Here is an 18,309-nt window from a genome sequence, read left to right as displayed (position 1 = left end):
ATTTTAAATTTCATCAATTACCAATAAAAAAAATGAATTTAATTTAAAAAAATATTTAAGAGAGAGTTGACTGTACTCAACTTTGATCAAAGAATTAATTTATGATTTCCGAAACCCAAAAACCAACTAACGACTTCATAAAAGCACAAAGACTAAAGTATAATTCGCTGTTATTTAAAATACTGGATTCCAGCACCGATGAGAATGTGCGTCATCATACATTATTTTTTTATTATTACCTTTTTCTTTTTGTCCACAAACTCACAATGATTTATTTATGATACTTCGATTTAACGTTTGCATCAACATTAGCATGTTTGTTACTTTAATATGTTTTTTATTAAAATATTTTTTATTTAAAATATATTAAAATAATATTTTATATTAGCACAAAACAATCCAAAAATAATAAAAAAATTTAAAAAAAAATAAATTGAAAAAAATTCAAACTTTGTGAAAAGTGTGGTTAATTGGACTACGAAGACAAGCAGTCTCTTAGAAGTCAACTAGATAATTGTCCCGTGCGCTAGGCCGCGGGTTAAATTAATTTTTTTAAAATATAAAAAAATGTTTGATTAACATTTTTTTAGTAGAAAAAAATTTATATCATATGGAGGTTAACCCGAATTGATCCGTTTCAACTTGATAGGTTTAAAGACAATCTGAACAATTGACTAAAAAATATTAAAGACAATATCTTTTTTTACAGGTATTAAGACGAAAACATATTGAATTGATTGAGTCAACCCAGGTCATGAGACCATGGGAATAACACAGATTGAAACAAATCTTGAATCTCAATTTTCAATTAACCAAATATTGAAAAATAAAATTAAAAAAAACAAAAAATAACCGAAGTCAACTCAATTAACTTGTGAAATCCACAATCCAAACCATAAGACCAAGATAGCTTTATAGAAAGTAAATTGAAACAAATCATAAAGCATAATTCCTAATCAATTCAATGTTAGAGGATGAAATTGGAAAAATATCAATTAAAAAAATATAGAAAAGAAATGGCAAGAGTTAACCCGGGTTAACTTGTCAAACTCATGACCCGAGTCATGAATCGAGAAAATCTCATAGAAAACATACCAAAAAAACAATCCGAGTCAGTTTGGATTAACTTGTCAAACTTGCGATTTAATTTATGAGGTTGAGATAACCCATATAAAATAAATCGAAACAAATTATGAAGTCCAATTCTCAATCAACATATTGATAAAGGATGAAATTTGAAAAAAAAAAGATTCAATATAAAAAAAAATGACACTATAAAAATGACCCCACAAAACTCGTGACTCAGGTCATAAGACTCATATAACCTCATAGAAAACAAATTGAAATAAATCATGAAGTTTAATCCCTAATCAACCCAATATTGAATTATGAAATTGAAAAAAAAAAGAGTTTAGATCAATAGATTAACTCGTCAAATCTGCAACATAGATCATGAAATTAAAATAACTCCTTATAAAGCAACCCGCAATAAATTATGAAATTTAATCTTCAATCAATTTAATATTTAATTATAAAATAAAAAAAATAAAAATTTCAAATAAATTAGATTAACTCGTCAAACATGTAACATGAATCATGAAATTGAAATAACTTTTTATAAAACAATTCGTAATAAATTATGAAATCAAATCTCTAATAAATTAAATATTAAAGCATAAAAAAATATAGATTTAAAAAAATATATCTCAAGATCAACAAAAAAAAGAAGTTATTTTTAATTAATAGTATGGTGTGAGGTGGTGATAATATTATATTTTTGTTAATAATAATAAATGTAGCTTCTAACACAATGAACGGTCCTCATTGATGATGATTTGCGCGTAAGTGATCAGGGCCAATATTGGAAGGAGAAGGGCAGATAGGAAGAAGGGCCGTTGAGCTACGTGCATATTAATTACAAATCTATAAGTCCACATTTTTTTTGCTTCTAGAAATTACTTGGTTTTAGAAGCCAAGGAGAATTATAGCTCTCGTTGTCCTTTAATTGAATTGCCAATGGTTTAAAAGGGGCAACAAATCTGTAGATTTTTGTGCTCATGACTTGAGCCCGAGTCCCTTCCCAGCTTTGCTCTCTCTCTCTCTCTCTCTCTCTCTCTCTGTTTTTCTCTTTCATATTTAATATTTGAGAGAGGGAAAAAATATATATAAGCAAGGACATGGGAAGGGCTCCTTGTTGCTCTAAGGTGGGGTTGCGTAGAGGACCATGGACTCCCAAAGAAGATGCATTGCTTACCGAGTATATCCAGGCTCACGGCGAGGGCCATTGGAGGTCTTTGCCTAAAAAATCTGGTAATTATACACCACTATCTAATTAGTGGAAAGTGATTGTACATGCTTCGCTCTTCTTCTTTCATTTTCCTTTGCTTTCGATATTTGCTCGAGCACTTGAAAATGTTGCTGTTCCAGAACAGAGATAAAATTGTGGACTTTGGAGAGAGCTTTCTTGACGAGTTTCTTTGCTTCTTCTTCTTTTCCCTTGACAAAATTTCCAGAAATATTCAAATCTAGTCTAATCATTCGATCGTTTCCTTGGCTTTCCCCTCTCTTTTCAAACAAATTATCAGGTTTGAGCTCTGAATAACAACTATGAAAAGGAAAGAAATGACTTGCATTGTCGTGTATTTGGTGGTGTGTAGCTTCAACCTGCCATAAAACTGAAAACACACTGCTAGTCTTAAATTAACTTTTAAAAAAGTGTTCAATTCTCGTCTTGACTCTCTATTAATCAAGTTATAGACCATTATATTTGTGATCATGATGTCTCGTCATGTGCTGCACCTTTTCTCTCTCTCTCTTCGTGCATATATTTTCTTGAGTACATACTACTTATAACAAGAAGAAATTAAAACGAGACTAATCATCTGACCTTTCTCTCACCCTTGTATTTCCAAAACTAAATGAAGGTCTCCTCAGATGTGGAAAAAGTTGTAGGCTAAGATGGATGAATTATTTACGACCAGACATCAAGAGAGGGAATATAACTCCTGACGAGGATGATCTCATTATTAGAATGCACTCCCTACTCGGTAACCGGTGGTCTCTCATTGCTGGAAGACTTCCAGGTCGAACCGATAACGAGATCAAGAATCATTGGAACACCCATCTCAGCAAGAGACTTAGAAGCCAAGGAACCGACCCCAACACCCACAAAAAGTTAGCAGAACCAGTAAAACGTGAAGTAAGAAGAAGGACAAGTAACAACGACAAAAACACCAGCAACAAGAAACAGAGCAAAAGCAGGGCTAAACCAGTGCCAGCTGAAAAGCATAAGGTCCACCTCCCTAAGGCTGTTAGGTTTGCTTCTTTATCCTTGCCGAGAAATGACAGTTTTGGAAGCAGTACAACTACTAGCCTGTCTCCAAGCCAAGGAAGGGATCAAGGGTACTGTTTCGGTACGGAACTTGCAGTGGATGTTTCTTGGAGTAATTTTAAGGATTGTGATAATGGGGTTGCCTTTTTTGTTGGAGATGTTGATCTTGATAATGGTTCAGATCTCGAATGCCAATCTCTTCTGCCTACGACAGACACCTTAGAGAAGCTATATGAGGAGTATCTTCAGGTCCTGAACACAAATGATCATCAAGATCAAGTAGAATTGAACTCCTTCGCCGAGTCACTGCTGGTATGACAATTAAATTAAAGAGAGTAATAAATTGTGCAGGAATGAGCTGTAATATATTTTCAAGTTTCGTGGAAGATGAGCTCGATTGGCCGGTAGTTAATTTTCACGTGTTTACCTTCTCTAGCTTCGCTAGCAATAAACCGATCGATCGAGATGGAGTTCGAGGGTCCAAATTCTATGATTAGATGATAATTATATGTATGACAGCGTATGCGAGGGAATTAATCTTGTGTTCTGTAATATTACCCTCAATGCCATATATATAATTAATAAATGAACTCCGTAATTAATAATAAGTATAATGATATGGGATTTAGTTACGCTCAAATAAGTTCAATCTGCACCATACATCATGTTGAAACTATATTTCAACAATATCCAAACTATAATCTGTAATAAAAGTGATTATATACTTTTATCTCCATTAAAAAATAAAATTATTGGCCCATAAATATCAAAATAAAGTTAATTTCTTACTTTACATGATTTTCTCGTGAAAATTAAATTTAATGTTTTTTTTGCTAACAATATATTCTTCATTAACTTGAGGAGGAGGTTTAGTTTAAGGAAGACTCATCATCATGTTCTTTCTCTAACCTCATCTAAATACATGAATGAGTAATATTTCAAAAATACAAAGGTGACACTCAGACTTGCCATCATGCTAACTTTATCAATTAAGCCTATTTTATCATCTTCAATTCTACATGCTCCATTTTTAATATAAACTCCATAACATTTTTCTTGAAGTTAACCAATGCTAAGTAAATTTATTTTTAATTCTGAAATAAAAGGAATATTAAAAATGATATGGATAATAATATCGAAGATGATATGGATAATATTATTCTTAATTTTAACTGTTACCATTCATTTTCTCTTATTAAACCCTTCATAAAATCTTGATAAGATTCATCAAAATCAGAGAAAAGTGACTTATCTCTACTCATGTAACTACAACACCTAATGTTTATGTACCATAAATTTTGGTGATTTTTCTCATTCATGTAACTAGCCATCAATAAAGATGATTGATATTCCTTTTTTACAAAATTATATTTTCTACCACCATTCCTATTCAAATTAGTTTGACATTCAAAATTGTAATGTCCATACATGTGACATCTAAAGCATTCAACGTCGATTGATTTGTCCACTAACTTTGACTTGTAAAAAGTTGAATGATTATTATCATATCATTTTCCTTTTATTATTTTTTTTAAGAGTAGGAAAAAAATTTATCTATAAATTTTGGATGTCAAAAGCTACCATTATTGTTGCTTGTGCTCCTTCCTTTTTCTTGACCACCTCTTTGTAAAGTAGAAACTCGTAAAGCTTACTCTTACTTGTTTTGTCAACTTAATCTTTTCTCATGAATTAGCAAGGAATTTTTCAATTCATCATTGAAGATTTCATTAATATTCTTAGATTATTATATTGAACACATAATAAAATTGAATTTTGGTGCCAACAATTGAAGAATTTTCTCAATGATGGTGATATCCTCCATTTTATCATCATGGATTCAAATCTTGTTAAAAATTACTATCATTCATGAAAAATAGTTTATGATTGACTCTATCATATTCATCATAAGCAATTCAAATTCCATTCGAAGTGCTTAAAGTTGTTGTCTCTTTGCTCCAGTTGTTTCTTTGTATTCTTTTTCATTGAATCCTAAATATCCTTGGATGATTTGTTACAAAGAATGGTTTTCAGGATTGGTTCGTTAATCGATTGGAAAAGATAACTTCTTTGCCTTGAAATATTATAATCATTACCCTTTTATCTCTTGTTTCTTCACATCTATTATTGTTAATCTAGGTGGTGTTTCAATTATTTCTTGAGAAATGGTTTGTCAATACTCTTTAGACCTTAAAACAAAATGCTCCTTATACCTTAAAACAAATTTCTATTAACATGCTCTACTAATCATAATGACTATCAAAGTGAGATATGGTGGGTCAAACAAAGTTATCGGAAATCATGATTTATTTTTATGTGTTGAAATTGTTACTTTTGTATGGATATATTGTTGAAATTTTATTGCTACAAAAGAACTATTTTTTTGCTATTGTGTAAAGTTTTTTCTTACTTCCTTGGTCTTTTAATCATCATAAGCAATTCAAATTCCATTCGAAGTGCTTGAAGTTGTTGTCTCTTTGCTCTAGTTGTTTCTTTGTATTTTTTTCATTGAATCATAAATATCCTTAGATGATTTGTTACAAAAAATGGTTTTCAAGATTTGTTCATTAATCGATTGGAAAAGATAACTTTTTTGCCTTGAAATCTTGTAATCATTGCCCTTCTATCTCTTGTTTTTTCACATCTATTATTGTTAATTTAGGTGGTGTTTCAATTATTTCTTGAAAAACGGTTTGCCAATACTTCTTAGACCTTAAAATAATTTTTTATTAACATGCTCTACTTATCATAATGACCATCAAAGTGAGATATGGTGGGTCAAACAAAGTTTTTTCTTACTTCTTTGATCTTTTAATTAATCTAGCTTTGATATTAATTATTTAAAAGTTCTAATACCAGTTGTTGAAAACTAAACATATAAATATTTAAACCTTCTAAGCTCTTATTAATTAATACACTCTCAAAATTATAAATACATTGACAGAGATTATAAATTCCAACTATCATCATATTAATCTAATAAGAATTCTAATTAACTAACTAGTTAACTAATAATTCTATACATCAAACCTATTTTTATTGATAATTCCCAATTGGATTAGAATTTCAACTAATATCTAACATTCTCTCTTCTTCTTTTCACTTTATTTTTTCTTTTATCATTATCATTTCTATTAATTTTAAGGAATAACTTATTTTACTTTCAATCTCGTTGTTTGAATCTAGAGATTTTAAACCAAAAAAAAAAGAAGAAAAAGAAGGCTTTTGCGAAGATGAGATGGGTCAAATCCAATTCATACACTTACTTCTGCTAGTTTATTTTTTATATATATTATTTGACTTAAGGCTTGAATTTGTTCTTTTTCAAGGGTATTTAATTTCTTTTTTTCTTAGTTTTCTCATTTGGGTTTGATTTTTCTGAAGAGTTTGGGGATTCTAGTTTTGTAAATTAATAGGGACAAAGGAATACTGTAATTTTATACTTTCCAATTCATCCAATTTGGTATAAAATAAGATTAAAATTCCAAGAAATCGGTTCTGTTTTGAGCTAGATTGTAATTAGTGTTGGTCTTTATCATGGTGAAAAATTTTAATTCGATTAAAGAAGACACAGTATTTGGAAGAATAGAAGAGAATAATAAGGATAATTGGATTTTCTCATATATATTTGTAGCTTATCATGAATTCCAGGTTAATTTTCAATACAAGAGCATATGACATCATTGTTTTCTCAAATCATAATTCTTTTTAATTAACGAATATAAGGATCATGTCTATGCATAATAAAATAAATTGAGAAATATTACAAATAGATTTTTTATTGAAATGTGAAATTAAAAATAAAAATTAATTTAATAAAAAAGCCCAAAAATAAAGATTAAATCAAGAAAAAAAATCATATATCCCAAATTGAGATTAAAAAATAAAATTGAGAACAAATCAAAGTTTTATAAAGGATCAAAAACAAAAATTAAAAATCAAAAGAATAAGTGTCAAAGTGAAAATCCACATAAATTAGAGGCCAATGAAATTTTACATGGCTTGAGCAAATTTTCAGTAAATGAGAGAGAAAAGAAGAGAAAAAAAAGCATTACATGCAACAAATCATGCCACCAACACGATGAAAGGATAATTTTGTCTACTGGATGGAGTTGCAAAAACCACTTGAAAGGCATGGTATCTTTCCACGCGCTGGTGCCTGCACGCAGCACGCGCCTTCAACTTTATATATAATATAGTCAAAGATCAAATTGCCCTAAATTGATATTATAAAAAAAAGTTATGAAATATTTTAGAAATTGGTATAAATACAAGAGAGGAGAAAGTGGGAGATAAATTCTTATGAAAATCATAAATTAGAAAATTTTTCATTGATATTAAAAAGAAAAGGAAAAGATTTCTACAGCATGATCAATTGAAGCCAACTTAACGTGATGCTTTATATAAATATAAAATAATAAGGACTTTAGTGTCATCAAAGGAATACCCAAGAGCATAAAAAAACAAAAAAAGTTTTACAAAGAAAAATTGAAATTAATACTACGTCGTATTTTGACCTTTGCAATTCACCAATAGCTATGTTATTTTAACATCTTCTAATTGCTATTCTTTCAACCATTAGGTTTGAGATATTTTCTTTGAAGATATTTTCTTTGAGAGCATGAATTTATATAAAGGGCACACGAACCTCACAAGGAACAAAGAAAACCTCGTAAGAAGTAAGGAAATAAATAAGATATTAAATTATAGAATAAAACTAGGATATATTACAACTAAAATACTATATATATATTTGAGATTAAAAAAATAATAAATAAATAATGTTTTCATTGGTGGAAAAAACACCAGAAACCACTAACGAAAATAATTAAATTCTAAGAGACAGGTTTTATATAAATATGCCACCCAAAGGTGACAGCTTAAAAAAGAAAGAAAATAATTAAAATAAATACAAGAACCCCGAGAGAGAGAGAGATTTCCCTCTCGCCGGCCAAAACCCGGGAACAAGTCACCACGCGCCGCTCTCCCTCGTGATTTCCTCCTCCCTCCTCATCCACTCCACCCAAAACCACATGATCTCCCTCACCCCATGCATACAGCAGCCACCATCTTCCAAACCCATCTCCACAACAACAACCAAACATCCCTCACAACTCCGACAATCTCCATGATTTTTTTCTGATCAAAGCTCTACATCACAATCACACTCAGACAAACCTAGCAACACAACAGCCCCGTAACCATCTCTTTCCACCACAGCATCGAAATTACGGGTCCGCCATCAACAGAAATCAGGCTAAAAACTCCAGCCCCAGTCCAACCGAAGTCATTTTCAACTTCTTTTTTGCAAATTCATTACCAGCATGTGAATCACACGTGTCACCATCCCTACACACAACGTGCCACCTCTGATCTGGCCAGATTCTGGCCGTAAGCAAGGGTAAAAAAGCATATTCCCCTTGGTTTTACATTTATTTTAAATATCCATGCGTATTTAACGTGTTTGGGCCCACAACGTGGCAACCAGGGTTTTAAAACCGTTAGGGATTATTCTGTTTTTGCATTTTAAAAAGTGGTTTTTAAAAAAATTAAAATTTTTATTTATTTTAAATTTTAAAAAATAATTTTTTCAAATTATTTTGATATATTAATATTAAAAATTTACTATATTTTTAAATAAAAAATACTTTAAAAACAATAATAATTACGTTATTAAACCTACTAAGATGAAATAAGGATGAAAATCAATATTGGAGTTGAGAGGGGAAGGATGATTTCAGTTTATTAAAGGCATAATGATTTGGCTTTGATGTTAAATTTTTACGTGTGATTCGTTGTGATGCCAAAATAAAGATTTATAATTAAATTTAACAAATGATAGCTTTTTTAAACATTTTTTTTATTTGTTTCGTTGCGTGTTAATCAAATCTATTACACGCAAATTAATAATTAAATCCAGGATAGTAACATCCCTCATCGTATTAATCAGGCAGAAAAACCCACCCCTAATTCATCTGAAATCACACCTGAAATGTCCGGCCGAGATCAAGCAAAAAAAAAAAACACCTAAAACGAAGCAAAAATCTTAGCCACTCAAATGGAACCGAACCGTCCTTGTTGACTTGAGGTGTTGAGCATCGATTGTAAAAACGAGCTGAAGGGTTTTGAAAGTCCAAGCTTGGTTTTCCAACAACTTCTTACAAAATCAATACCACGAAGCACATGCGCCACCATAATCATTACCACGTGAATCACATGCCCCACCATCCTTACGCAGCCTCACGTGCCAGTGTATATATGTACTATCTTGTTGGATTGCGGGGGGTTAAAAATGTGCTGATTTTTATTTTTTAAAATGTTTTTTATTTAAAAATATATTAAAATAATATTTTTTTTATTTTTTAAAAATAATTTTTGATATTAGTACACTAAAAAGATTGAAAAATAACAAAAAGTAATTTGACACAAATAAAATAATAAAATTTTTTAAATAAGATCCTAGCAGCCAATAAAAATAAAAACATATATTCACCTCTTACATTTATTTTAAATATTCATACATGCACGAAGTGTTGGGTTCATATTATTGTATGGAGACCAAGGGGTTATGAAGTTATTAGGGATTTATTTTACAAGGTTAAATAAGGATTAAAATTAATACCCTATAATGGGTTTAAAGTATCAAAATGATAGGTTTATCCACGTAATTTTATTTGGCCTTGATGTTGAAATTTCATATGTGGATGTGTATGTTTGAAATTTATGTCAAAATAAATATTTTCAATTAAATGTAACAAATAATAGGTTGTTTTTTTATTAAAAAAAAGAAAATGTTTTTGTTTGCTTAGTTTAAGTATTTAATTGTGTGTGTGTATGGATAAAAAAAAATCCCCAATTATGATAGATAAAACAGACATTTAAATACATTTTTTTTTGTTAATTATTTTGTTTCGTAGATAGTAAAATTATTTATTGGCCTAATATCCTAATTAAATGTTGCCTAATGGATTATAGAAATAGTTAACACGTGACCATGTCTTTTGTTATGTGCAATTGTCTTTTGTTTATCCTAATTAACCTGGAAATTGTAAGACTTTTAATTAAATCCTATTCCTTGGATGTCGCATATTCAAGTTAATTAATACATGACACCAATTTCTATATAGAAAAGCTTTATTTTTATTCATGTTGTGTGTGAACTGTAACATGTTGGTTCAAAAAAGCCGTAATGATAATATTTTTTTGAGCTATTATTGTGACTATTTAATTAATTAATTGTTGTTTACGTAACGGGTAATGGGATTATCTATGATGACAATATTATTTTTAAAATTAATTATGAAAGTAAATATTTATAAGACATTAATATTAGTTTTTAATTGTAAATATTATTTTTAAATATTTATTTGTTGATTAAATTTAATTTTTTGTCCATATTAATGTGTGTGACTTTATTTTTGTGTTTTTTGCTTTTGGGACTAGTTATATCCTTTCTTTACGTGAGTGAATTTGAATCTGCAGGTCAGTGTGAGTCCATACAGAATTATTGATGATGAGTGGTGGTCTTTGAGTTTAATTTGAATATTATCAAAGGAAAGATGCCAAAACCCAATTAATCATTCACCATCATCATGGGTGTAATGCCCTTAATTTTAAAGTATTTTAGATAATTAAACACAAATAATATAAGCATAATTGATATATTTATTATTAAAAATAAACACGAGCTATGTCCGCTCGTGACAAAGGCTAAACAATTATAATCCTCATTAATTAATTGCCTCTGTCCTTAGATTTCAGAGTGTATATTAATTGACTATATATAATATATATTCTGTTTGATGAGAATAGAATTCGAAGGCAAACTTCTTTTAGGTTTGTCACGAGACAGCAGTGGAAAAGGAAGGTTCTCCCTCTTGCCTGGTCAAGAGGAGGATGCATTTATCGAGAGAGGCTACTGATTAAATCCATGGTATTCAACTCTTTGTTTAATTTTATAATCAGATGGCATCTTCACGTTTGTCATGCTGATTTTACATGGCAGAAATTCCAAGACTGAAAATAAAACTTGCAAACAAACGACAAGGGAAACGTCGCCTTGTGGTGCATTAAATGCTTCCCTCGTTTTATTGGTGTATTTATTTTTGGGTTTAAAAGGAGTTTTTTTAAAAAAAAAATAAATTAAATTTTGAATCATTTTGATATATGATATTAAGAATAAATTTTAAAAAATAAAAAAAATATTTTTTTATGTATTTCCAATAAAAAAACGTTATATATATATATATATATATATTGCCCTCAACAATGCTAAAATCTGGAGCTAGTTTTTTTTTCCCCGCAGAGCATTTACTGGAAAAACTTATGTATATAACTGCCAAATAATTTCTATCTTTTATACTTTATCGCATTTTAAATTTTAGTTTTGTAAAAGTTTAATTTAATTTTTTATTTATAAATATTTACTTTTCATTTATTTTGTGTATGAAAATTCATTTCATAATTTTAACTAAATATATTTTTTAAAAAAATTATATTTTTAAAACTATAATAAAAAAATTAACTTTTTTAAAACCAAAAACTATGACAAACAAAAACCACCCTTGTCTCAACCTTAAGGAAGAAGTAAAGAGCATTTACATTCCTGACATTCCACTACACAAATATTCATCATCGCCCCAAAGAATATACTCAGATAGTCGGATGAATTATTGATTCTGTGCTGTCATTCATACACAAAATTTCAATGATAATCTATAGAGCCTTGTTATTCATTCACACCTTTCCATGAAATTATTCACCAAAAATGTGGAAATTAGGGCAACACCAACATAAATTATCAAACATAATGGCTAATATTTATTTCACGTGTGCGTGATGAATCGCCAGTCAAATATTTTTTTTTTATAATAGATTTATGTTTCTTTGTTTTCTTTGTTTTTTGGCAAAGCATTAACTTAAAAAAAATTAGCTAACACATGATAAAAAATAATATATACTTGAAGGAAAATCATTTACCAGCAGCTGGTTATTAGGCATTCCGAATATATGGTTTTTAAAATTAAGTTTTGAATTTAGACGTATATTACAGGGATGAATTATGATTGATTAGCGCGCGTAGTTTCATTTCAAGTTGATTTCTGCACCTGTCCAGCAGTCCTGGACCCTTGGCTAGAGGTTCGATGAGCTCGTGATCAACTTCCGTTCCCAGGTTGGTGGGTGAGAGTGAGACTTTCTAAAATGGACATTTGTGTGCGCTGGCGAGGCAGGCAATGGATGCTATCAGTGTTTTTATCTTTAACTACACATTTACTGTCAGCAGAATCGATTAGGACACCGAACGGGCGACGATGCAGATACTCTGTTGTAGTAATGATTATAATTGACCAGAATAAAAGGCTAAAAAGAGGAAGAGACTGAGAAAAAGTCGAGCGATGCATGTTGCTAGAATGCAGGTAACGAGGAATGATTGATTGGCGCTTGAACATTTCTCCAGTCGCCAGCAATCTGCCGTCGGCTAAGATCATCACGTCTTTCAATTTCTGATAATCTATCCATGATTGCTAGTAATCATTGAAAAAAGACAGAAGATTGGCCTAACTCCAAGCCCAGCAGTCCACGTGGGAGTTGGGAGCAAATTTGATTTCTATCTCGCTTAAAGGACTTTTCAAATCAAATCATCTATCTATTAGACATGTTATTCTAAGTTACAGCCTGTTTTTTGTGTTTAATTGGGTTTGTTTTTAAAAGATATTATATTAATATTCTTTTAATAATTTCTAAAGATTTTTGATAAATTATTCTCAAAAATTAAAAAACAATATTCTAATATATTTTTAAGTGAGAATTATTTTTTAAAAATACAATGCATCATAATATATATATATATATATTATTTTTTTTGTTATTTAAAAAAAGATATAAGTTTAACAACAATATATGTTAAGGGTAAAATAGATTTTTTTATATTTTATTATGTCTTGTCCACCATAATCAAACATGATACAAAAATAATCATTTTGTTTTATACATTACTATCAAACACAATTAAAATAAAAAACTAAAAGAGAATGAGAAAACATTATTCACCTAGACACAATTTCCTATAAACGGGAACAATATTTTCTCCTTCTTGGTTTTAAACAAAACTCTTAGCCAAATTTTTAAGGATAAAATAGTCTTTGAATTAGGAAAATTTTGGTTCTCTAAAATTCATAAGGGACAGGAAGGGTATTTTGTGTTTTAATTGTACAGTAATATTACATCATTACCCTTAAAAGAAATAAATCTTTTAGCTTCTACTTAGGGTTATTTTTGTATTTTCATAAAAAAACAGAGCACAGTAAAATAACGTATCTATCCTTGGAATAAAAAAAACTGACAATGAGGGGTCTTTCTGTAATTTTTATTTATGTTGCACAGTAAAAAGGCCTTTGTGCCCTTGATGTCAAATAATTCAACCCTTAAGTTAAAGAGTTTTTGTGTCATTTTGTTGTTATTTTTTTTAATTAATGAATTAGGGTGGGTTTATTTATGTATTTTAATAAACAAAAAGTAATTTAGAAAAAACATTGACACATGTTATTGATCAAGGAAGCTAAAATTGTCATTTCATGTTGCTTTCGATGCCTCTTGATGTGTTCTCTATGAAAAAAATAGGGATTGCAAGTTTTGAAAATCAACCTAGCTCTAGGGGGTTTGCTCAAGATTTATTTGTTTTAATTAATATTTTTTAATATTTATTTAATTAGATATTGGGCTCGAGTTTTTTCCAACTTTTGTATCTTTTTTTTATTGGGTTCTCCCATATCTTTTTATTTATTATTTTTTATTAAGTTTATAGATAAATCTAATTCTTGTGTTCAATAGAAGTGATTGGTTGAATAGAGACGAATGATCATTGTGTTTCTTTTTTTTTTCGGCGTTGTTATAACAACCTATAGGACTTCTTTTAATGTCTCTATGCACTCTTTTGCAGTGGGGTTTTGGCCATTTTAGCAAGGTCTTTTGGTGGTGAGCATTGTCCACAATTAAATGACGATGAGTCTCCATCAATCGTTTCTTTCTTTTCCTTGTCGTTATGATATTTCTAGCTTATTTATTTTAGTTAATTATTATCAAATATTTTTTGTACTTTTTGTCTGCTATCGTTGCCTATGATTTAAATCAAATTATTATATTACTTGATTTTATTGGGTTAAATCAAGTTAATAGTCCAATCAGACTATTGCATCGGTTTTTTCTTACTTCTTTACAAATATTATTATTGTCTAAATTGGCTTTAGACCCGCAACGTAGCGCGAGTAAGAAGTTTAGTTTTGTCTCCATCTAAAAAGATCTATTATAGATATGATCAAACCATAGAAATGGCGTTGTCTCTTGTAAATGTAATATGGAAGAAGAAAGAAAAGAATTGCTATTGGTATTAAATATTAATATCAAATCTGAAGATTTTTACAAGGGATATATCCTTCATTCAAGGAAATTAATCTTGATGGTGTAGGCGAAGGATGAAAAGTAAGAAAGCCAGACTGTGCGGATTGATTGGTTAATTAAGACTTGAATTAGAATATTGAAGGGCTTCTTTTATAGGTTTTACCTGATTTACTATATTAATTAAGATCACACTTGCTATTAATGTTTTTCTTTTAATAGATTTCATATTTGAAAATATGTATATTTATACACTAATCTGATTCCTCGTGCTATGTTTAGGATGAAGTTTTTTTTTCTCAGTGCAAAAAAAGAATTCTAGCATTGTCAAAAAAATGTTTTTTAATTATAAAAAAATTAATTGTAAACTGAAAAATTTTACTTGCATTTAATAAAATAAATTAAGAATTATATATGTTAATAAATAAATAATAAATTTGTTGATTTTTATCAAATATTGAGTTTAAAAGCGGAAATAAAAATATTATTTCTTTAAAAAAAATTAAATATTTTTTTTTAATTTGAAACTGTATCCCAACATCCAACATTATTTTATATGAACAATGTTCCCACCAAACTTTTTTAATGTTTTTATAACATATATAGTTTTTTCTTTTTTAAAGATGGCAATTCCCTATCCATGTTGCTTATTATCGTGATTGTTTGTTTGGGCTCAAGGCCCTTCATTTCTAGAGAGAGAGAGAGAGAGAGAGAGAGAGAGAGAACGACGAAGCAATTCTTGCTCTAGCATAGTGAAAACCTGCCCCTGCTCCTTCCCAAATTCTCTTCCAGGTTTCAGGCCGCTAAACACCCAAAATCAAGCCAGTTGAAATTATTGAAATAAGAAAAGGCCCATGACATCATATGCTGTGTATAGACTTGGCCCAAAATATGGCCCATGAAATACCATTTCAAAGTACTGTAGTACTTGGCAAAGAAAGCCCAAAACGCCTTTCCTATTTATTATAAATTTCTCTCCCTCAAAAACAGAGCGAGGACTAGAAAGCAGAAGCAACGAGCGAGCATGAAATGGGAACAGTAACCCCATCTCCATGGAAGCAGCTTCTTCTGAGCGCAATAGAGTCAAACTCTCACCTCAAACACTCTTATTTCGTTCAATGTGTATGTATGTCTCTCTCTCTACTCGTAATTAAGTAACGCTAATTTATTAGTTATTAATTGCGATGTTTTCTTCTTTCAGGCAACAATTGGATCTAATGGCAGACCTTCCAATCGCTCTGTCGTTTTCAGGTCCTTCCTCTTAATTTTCAATGTCTATCTTCTTTTTTTGTATTATAAATTGGAAGTTTGTTTGTGTTTTACGAATTTTTAAGGAAGATGTCTGCTTGTTTATTGCTGGGTTTTCTACTTACAGAGGATTTGAAGAAAATAGCGATAGAATCCAAATCAACACTGATTTCCGTACACGCAAGGTTTTCTTGCTACTTCGCCCCTTTTTTTCCCCTTTAATATGATTATTAATTATTGTGCTATTTGAATTTTTTTCCTTAAAAAAAAAACCTCGATATGCAGATTGAAGAGCTTAATCATTGTCCATTTGCTGAGGTAATAATAAATATATGACTCGTTTGTATTTCAGAATTTTTTTACTTTTCAATTTTCGATAGGAATGCTACTTGGATGTAACTTGGCTTGTTGTCAGAATTTGTCATTCTTCAATTTTCGATAGGAATTACTTGGATGTAACTTGACTTGATGTAGATATGTTCGTATTTTACCGACTCTTGGGAGCAATTCCGGATCAATGGAAGAGTTGATGTTATTGATGGGTCCAATCCCAATCCGGCAAAGCTTCAGGTTCTATCCCTTTATCCCTTACATTAAATCACATTTTATTACAAGATGTCTTTCCACATATATCATTGGTGTTAAATAAAGAAGTCAAACGGTAATGTGCCATTCTTGGGTTTAAGAAAAAGACTTCTGATGCTGAATGTTAAGTCATGGCTTGTTATATATATTCCACAAATTAGAATTTTATGAGCCTTTTAATAGTGTGCAATGTATGAGAGAGAATATGTTAGAAAGTTACAAACAGGGTAATGAGTGATGACATCTATTTAAGAAGAGAGCCCGGCATGAGAGGGTATGTGTTAATTGGTTTTGTCACTTGGAAGAGTTAAACATAGTGCAAAACATTTTTTTCAGAGTGGCTTGTCCTACTTAGTTTTGCACTATGACATTACTCAAGTAAACAACCTTGTTAAGTTATGACAATCACGAAAAAGTTTGCTTTGGATTTGAAAACAACCCCCCCCCCCCCCCCCCCCCCCTCTTTACCTTTTGTTAGTTCTTTATGCCTTAGACTGAATCCTGCCAATGGGTTGCTTTGGCTGTTTGAAAGTAAAAAGGGAGGATTCCCAGCTTGATGTACCTCATTGTCTGCAAGTTGCAAACGTTACCCTTCCAGCAAAGAAAAAAGGACCATTTGTCAGTTTCTTACTTTACTCTAAATCTTTAATGAAACACAAGATTATCTTCATTAACATGGTGTTTTAGTTTCACCACTACAGGTAACCCATGAATCATAAAACAGAATTAGTTGAAAATGTCCACAAGACATCTCCTGTTAGAAATGGCAAAACAAGTTTTGTATGGGATGGTGCTTGTAGTCTTATGCTGAAATAAGGCTTTTTTTTAATTCAAGATAATGACTTCTAATGTGTTATGCAATTGAATTTTCCATCTTTTAGCATTCAATTTCCTGGATTTGCTTAGAGTTTGCTCATATCTTTAAATTCATGATGCAGCAAAGAGAGAAATTGTGGTTTGCTAGTTCTATAAAATCAAGGCTGCAGTACTTGGGACCTAGTCCTGGTCTTCCTTGTCTAAGTGAGCAATCTCCAGATGAATTTTTTCTTGACCCCTCTTCAGGCCCAGTCGCCACATTTTGTCTGCTGGTTTTAGAGCCAGATCAGGTTCTACCTTATACAATCTTGAATTGATTGATGATACTTTTAATTTTCTTTTAGTCTTTGTAAAATCCATCCTATTCACAGGTTGATTACTTGAATTTGAAGAGTAACCAGAGAGTAGTGTCCACCTTGTCACGGAGTGCCAATGGAGAAATGTGTTGGAATTCAGAGATGATCAATCCATAAATCTACATGAGAAAGAGTCGTTAATTTGAAACCTTTAAGTGTATCTATAGAAGATATAAAGAAGGAACTTACTGATGTTTGCTTGAATGAGTTTTATATAATCTTTTGTTTTACCTTCTACAAAAGAACCAATATGTATTAGCTATAAAAATCTTCAATTTCATCTGAATGTGAAAGAACCTGGATCAGGCCCTTGGATTCGTAACTGTTATCAGAACTCAACTTTTATATCCATGCAAGAGTTAATTGCTACTTTGATGTTAAATTGCTGATGCAGATGCTTTTAGTCTTTGCCAGCCTCCCATTTATAACATCTTGCCTAAATGTGTATCCCATTCCCTCAGTTGAAAGATTGGAAGAGCAGATCGGAATCGATAATTCAATAATTTTTTTATTTGGTTTTATTTTAGGTTTTAGTCCAAGTAAAATATGTTTTATGGTTAAATTGGGGGTGTTAAAAGTCCA

The 18,309-nt window shown here is 30.4% G+C and overlaps 2 protein-coding genes across 2 annotated transcripts; both read left to right on the top strand.

Moving 5' to 3' along the window:
• The first annotated feature begins 2,049 nt into the window (after positions 1-2,049).
• Positions 2,050-3,939, top strand: LOC133693011 (myb-related protein 308-like). Its single transcript, XM_062114199.1, has 2 exons — positions 2,050-2,310; positions 2,925-3,939. Exons 1-2 carry the CDS (start codon positions 2,178-2,180, stop codon positions 3,647-3,649), a joined length of 858 nt encoding a protein of 285 aa, XP_061970183.1. The 5' UTR covers positions 2,050-2,177; the 3' UTR covers positions 3,650-3,939.
• An 11,752-nt stretch (positions 3,940-15,691) lies between these two features.
• On the top strand, positions 15,692-18,076 carry LOC133692829 (pyridoxine/pyridoxamine 5'-phosphate oxidase 2). The gene is made up of 7 exons (XM_062113977.1): positions 15,692-15,844; positions 15,924-15,973; positions 16,098-16,155; positions 16,256-16,288; positions 16,445-16,540; positions 17,494-17,661; positions 17,743-18,076. Exons 1-7 carry the CDS (start codon positions 15,752-15,754, stop codon positions 17,842-17,844), a joined length of 600 nt encoding a protein of 199 aa, XP_061969961.1. The 5' UTR covers positions 15,692-15,751; the 3' UTR covers positions 17,845-18,076.
• The last annotated feature ends 233 nt before the right edge of the window (positions 18,077-18,309 follow it).

Source organism: Populus nigra, chromosome 4 (genome assembly GCF_951802175.1).
Source record: "Populus nigra chromosome 4, ddPopNigr1.1, whole genome shotgun sequence".
Taxonomy (NCBI): Eukaryota; Viridiplantae; Streptophyta; class Magnoliopsida; order Malpighiales; family Salicaceae; genus Populus; species Populus nigra.
This window is presented reverse-complemented; position numbering and strand designations above follow the sequence as displayed.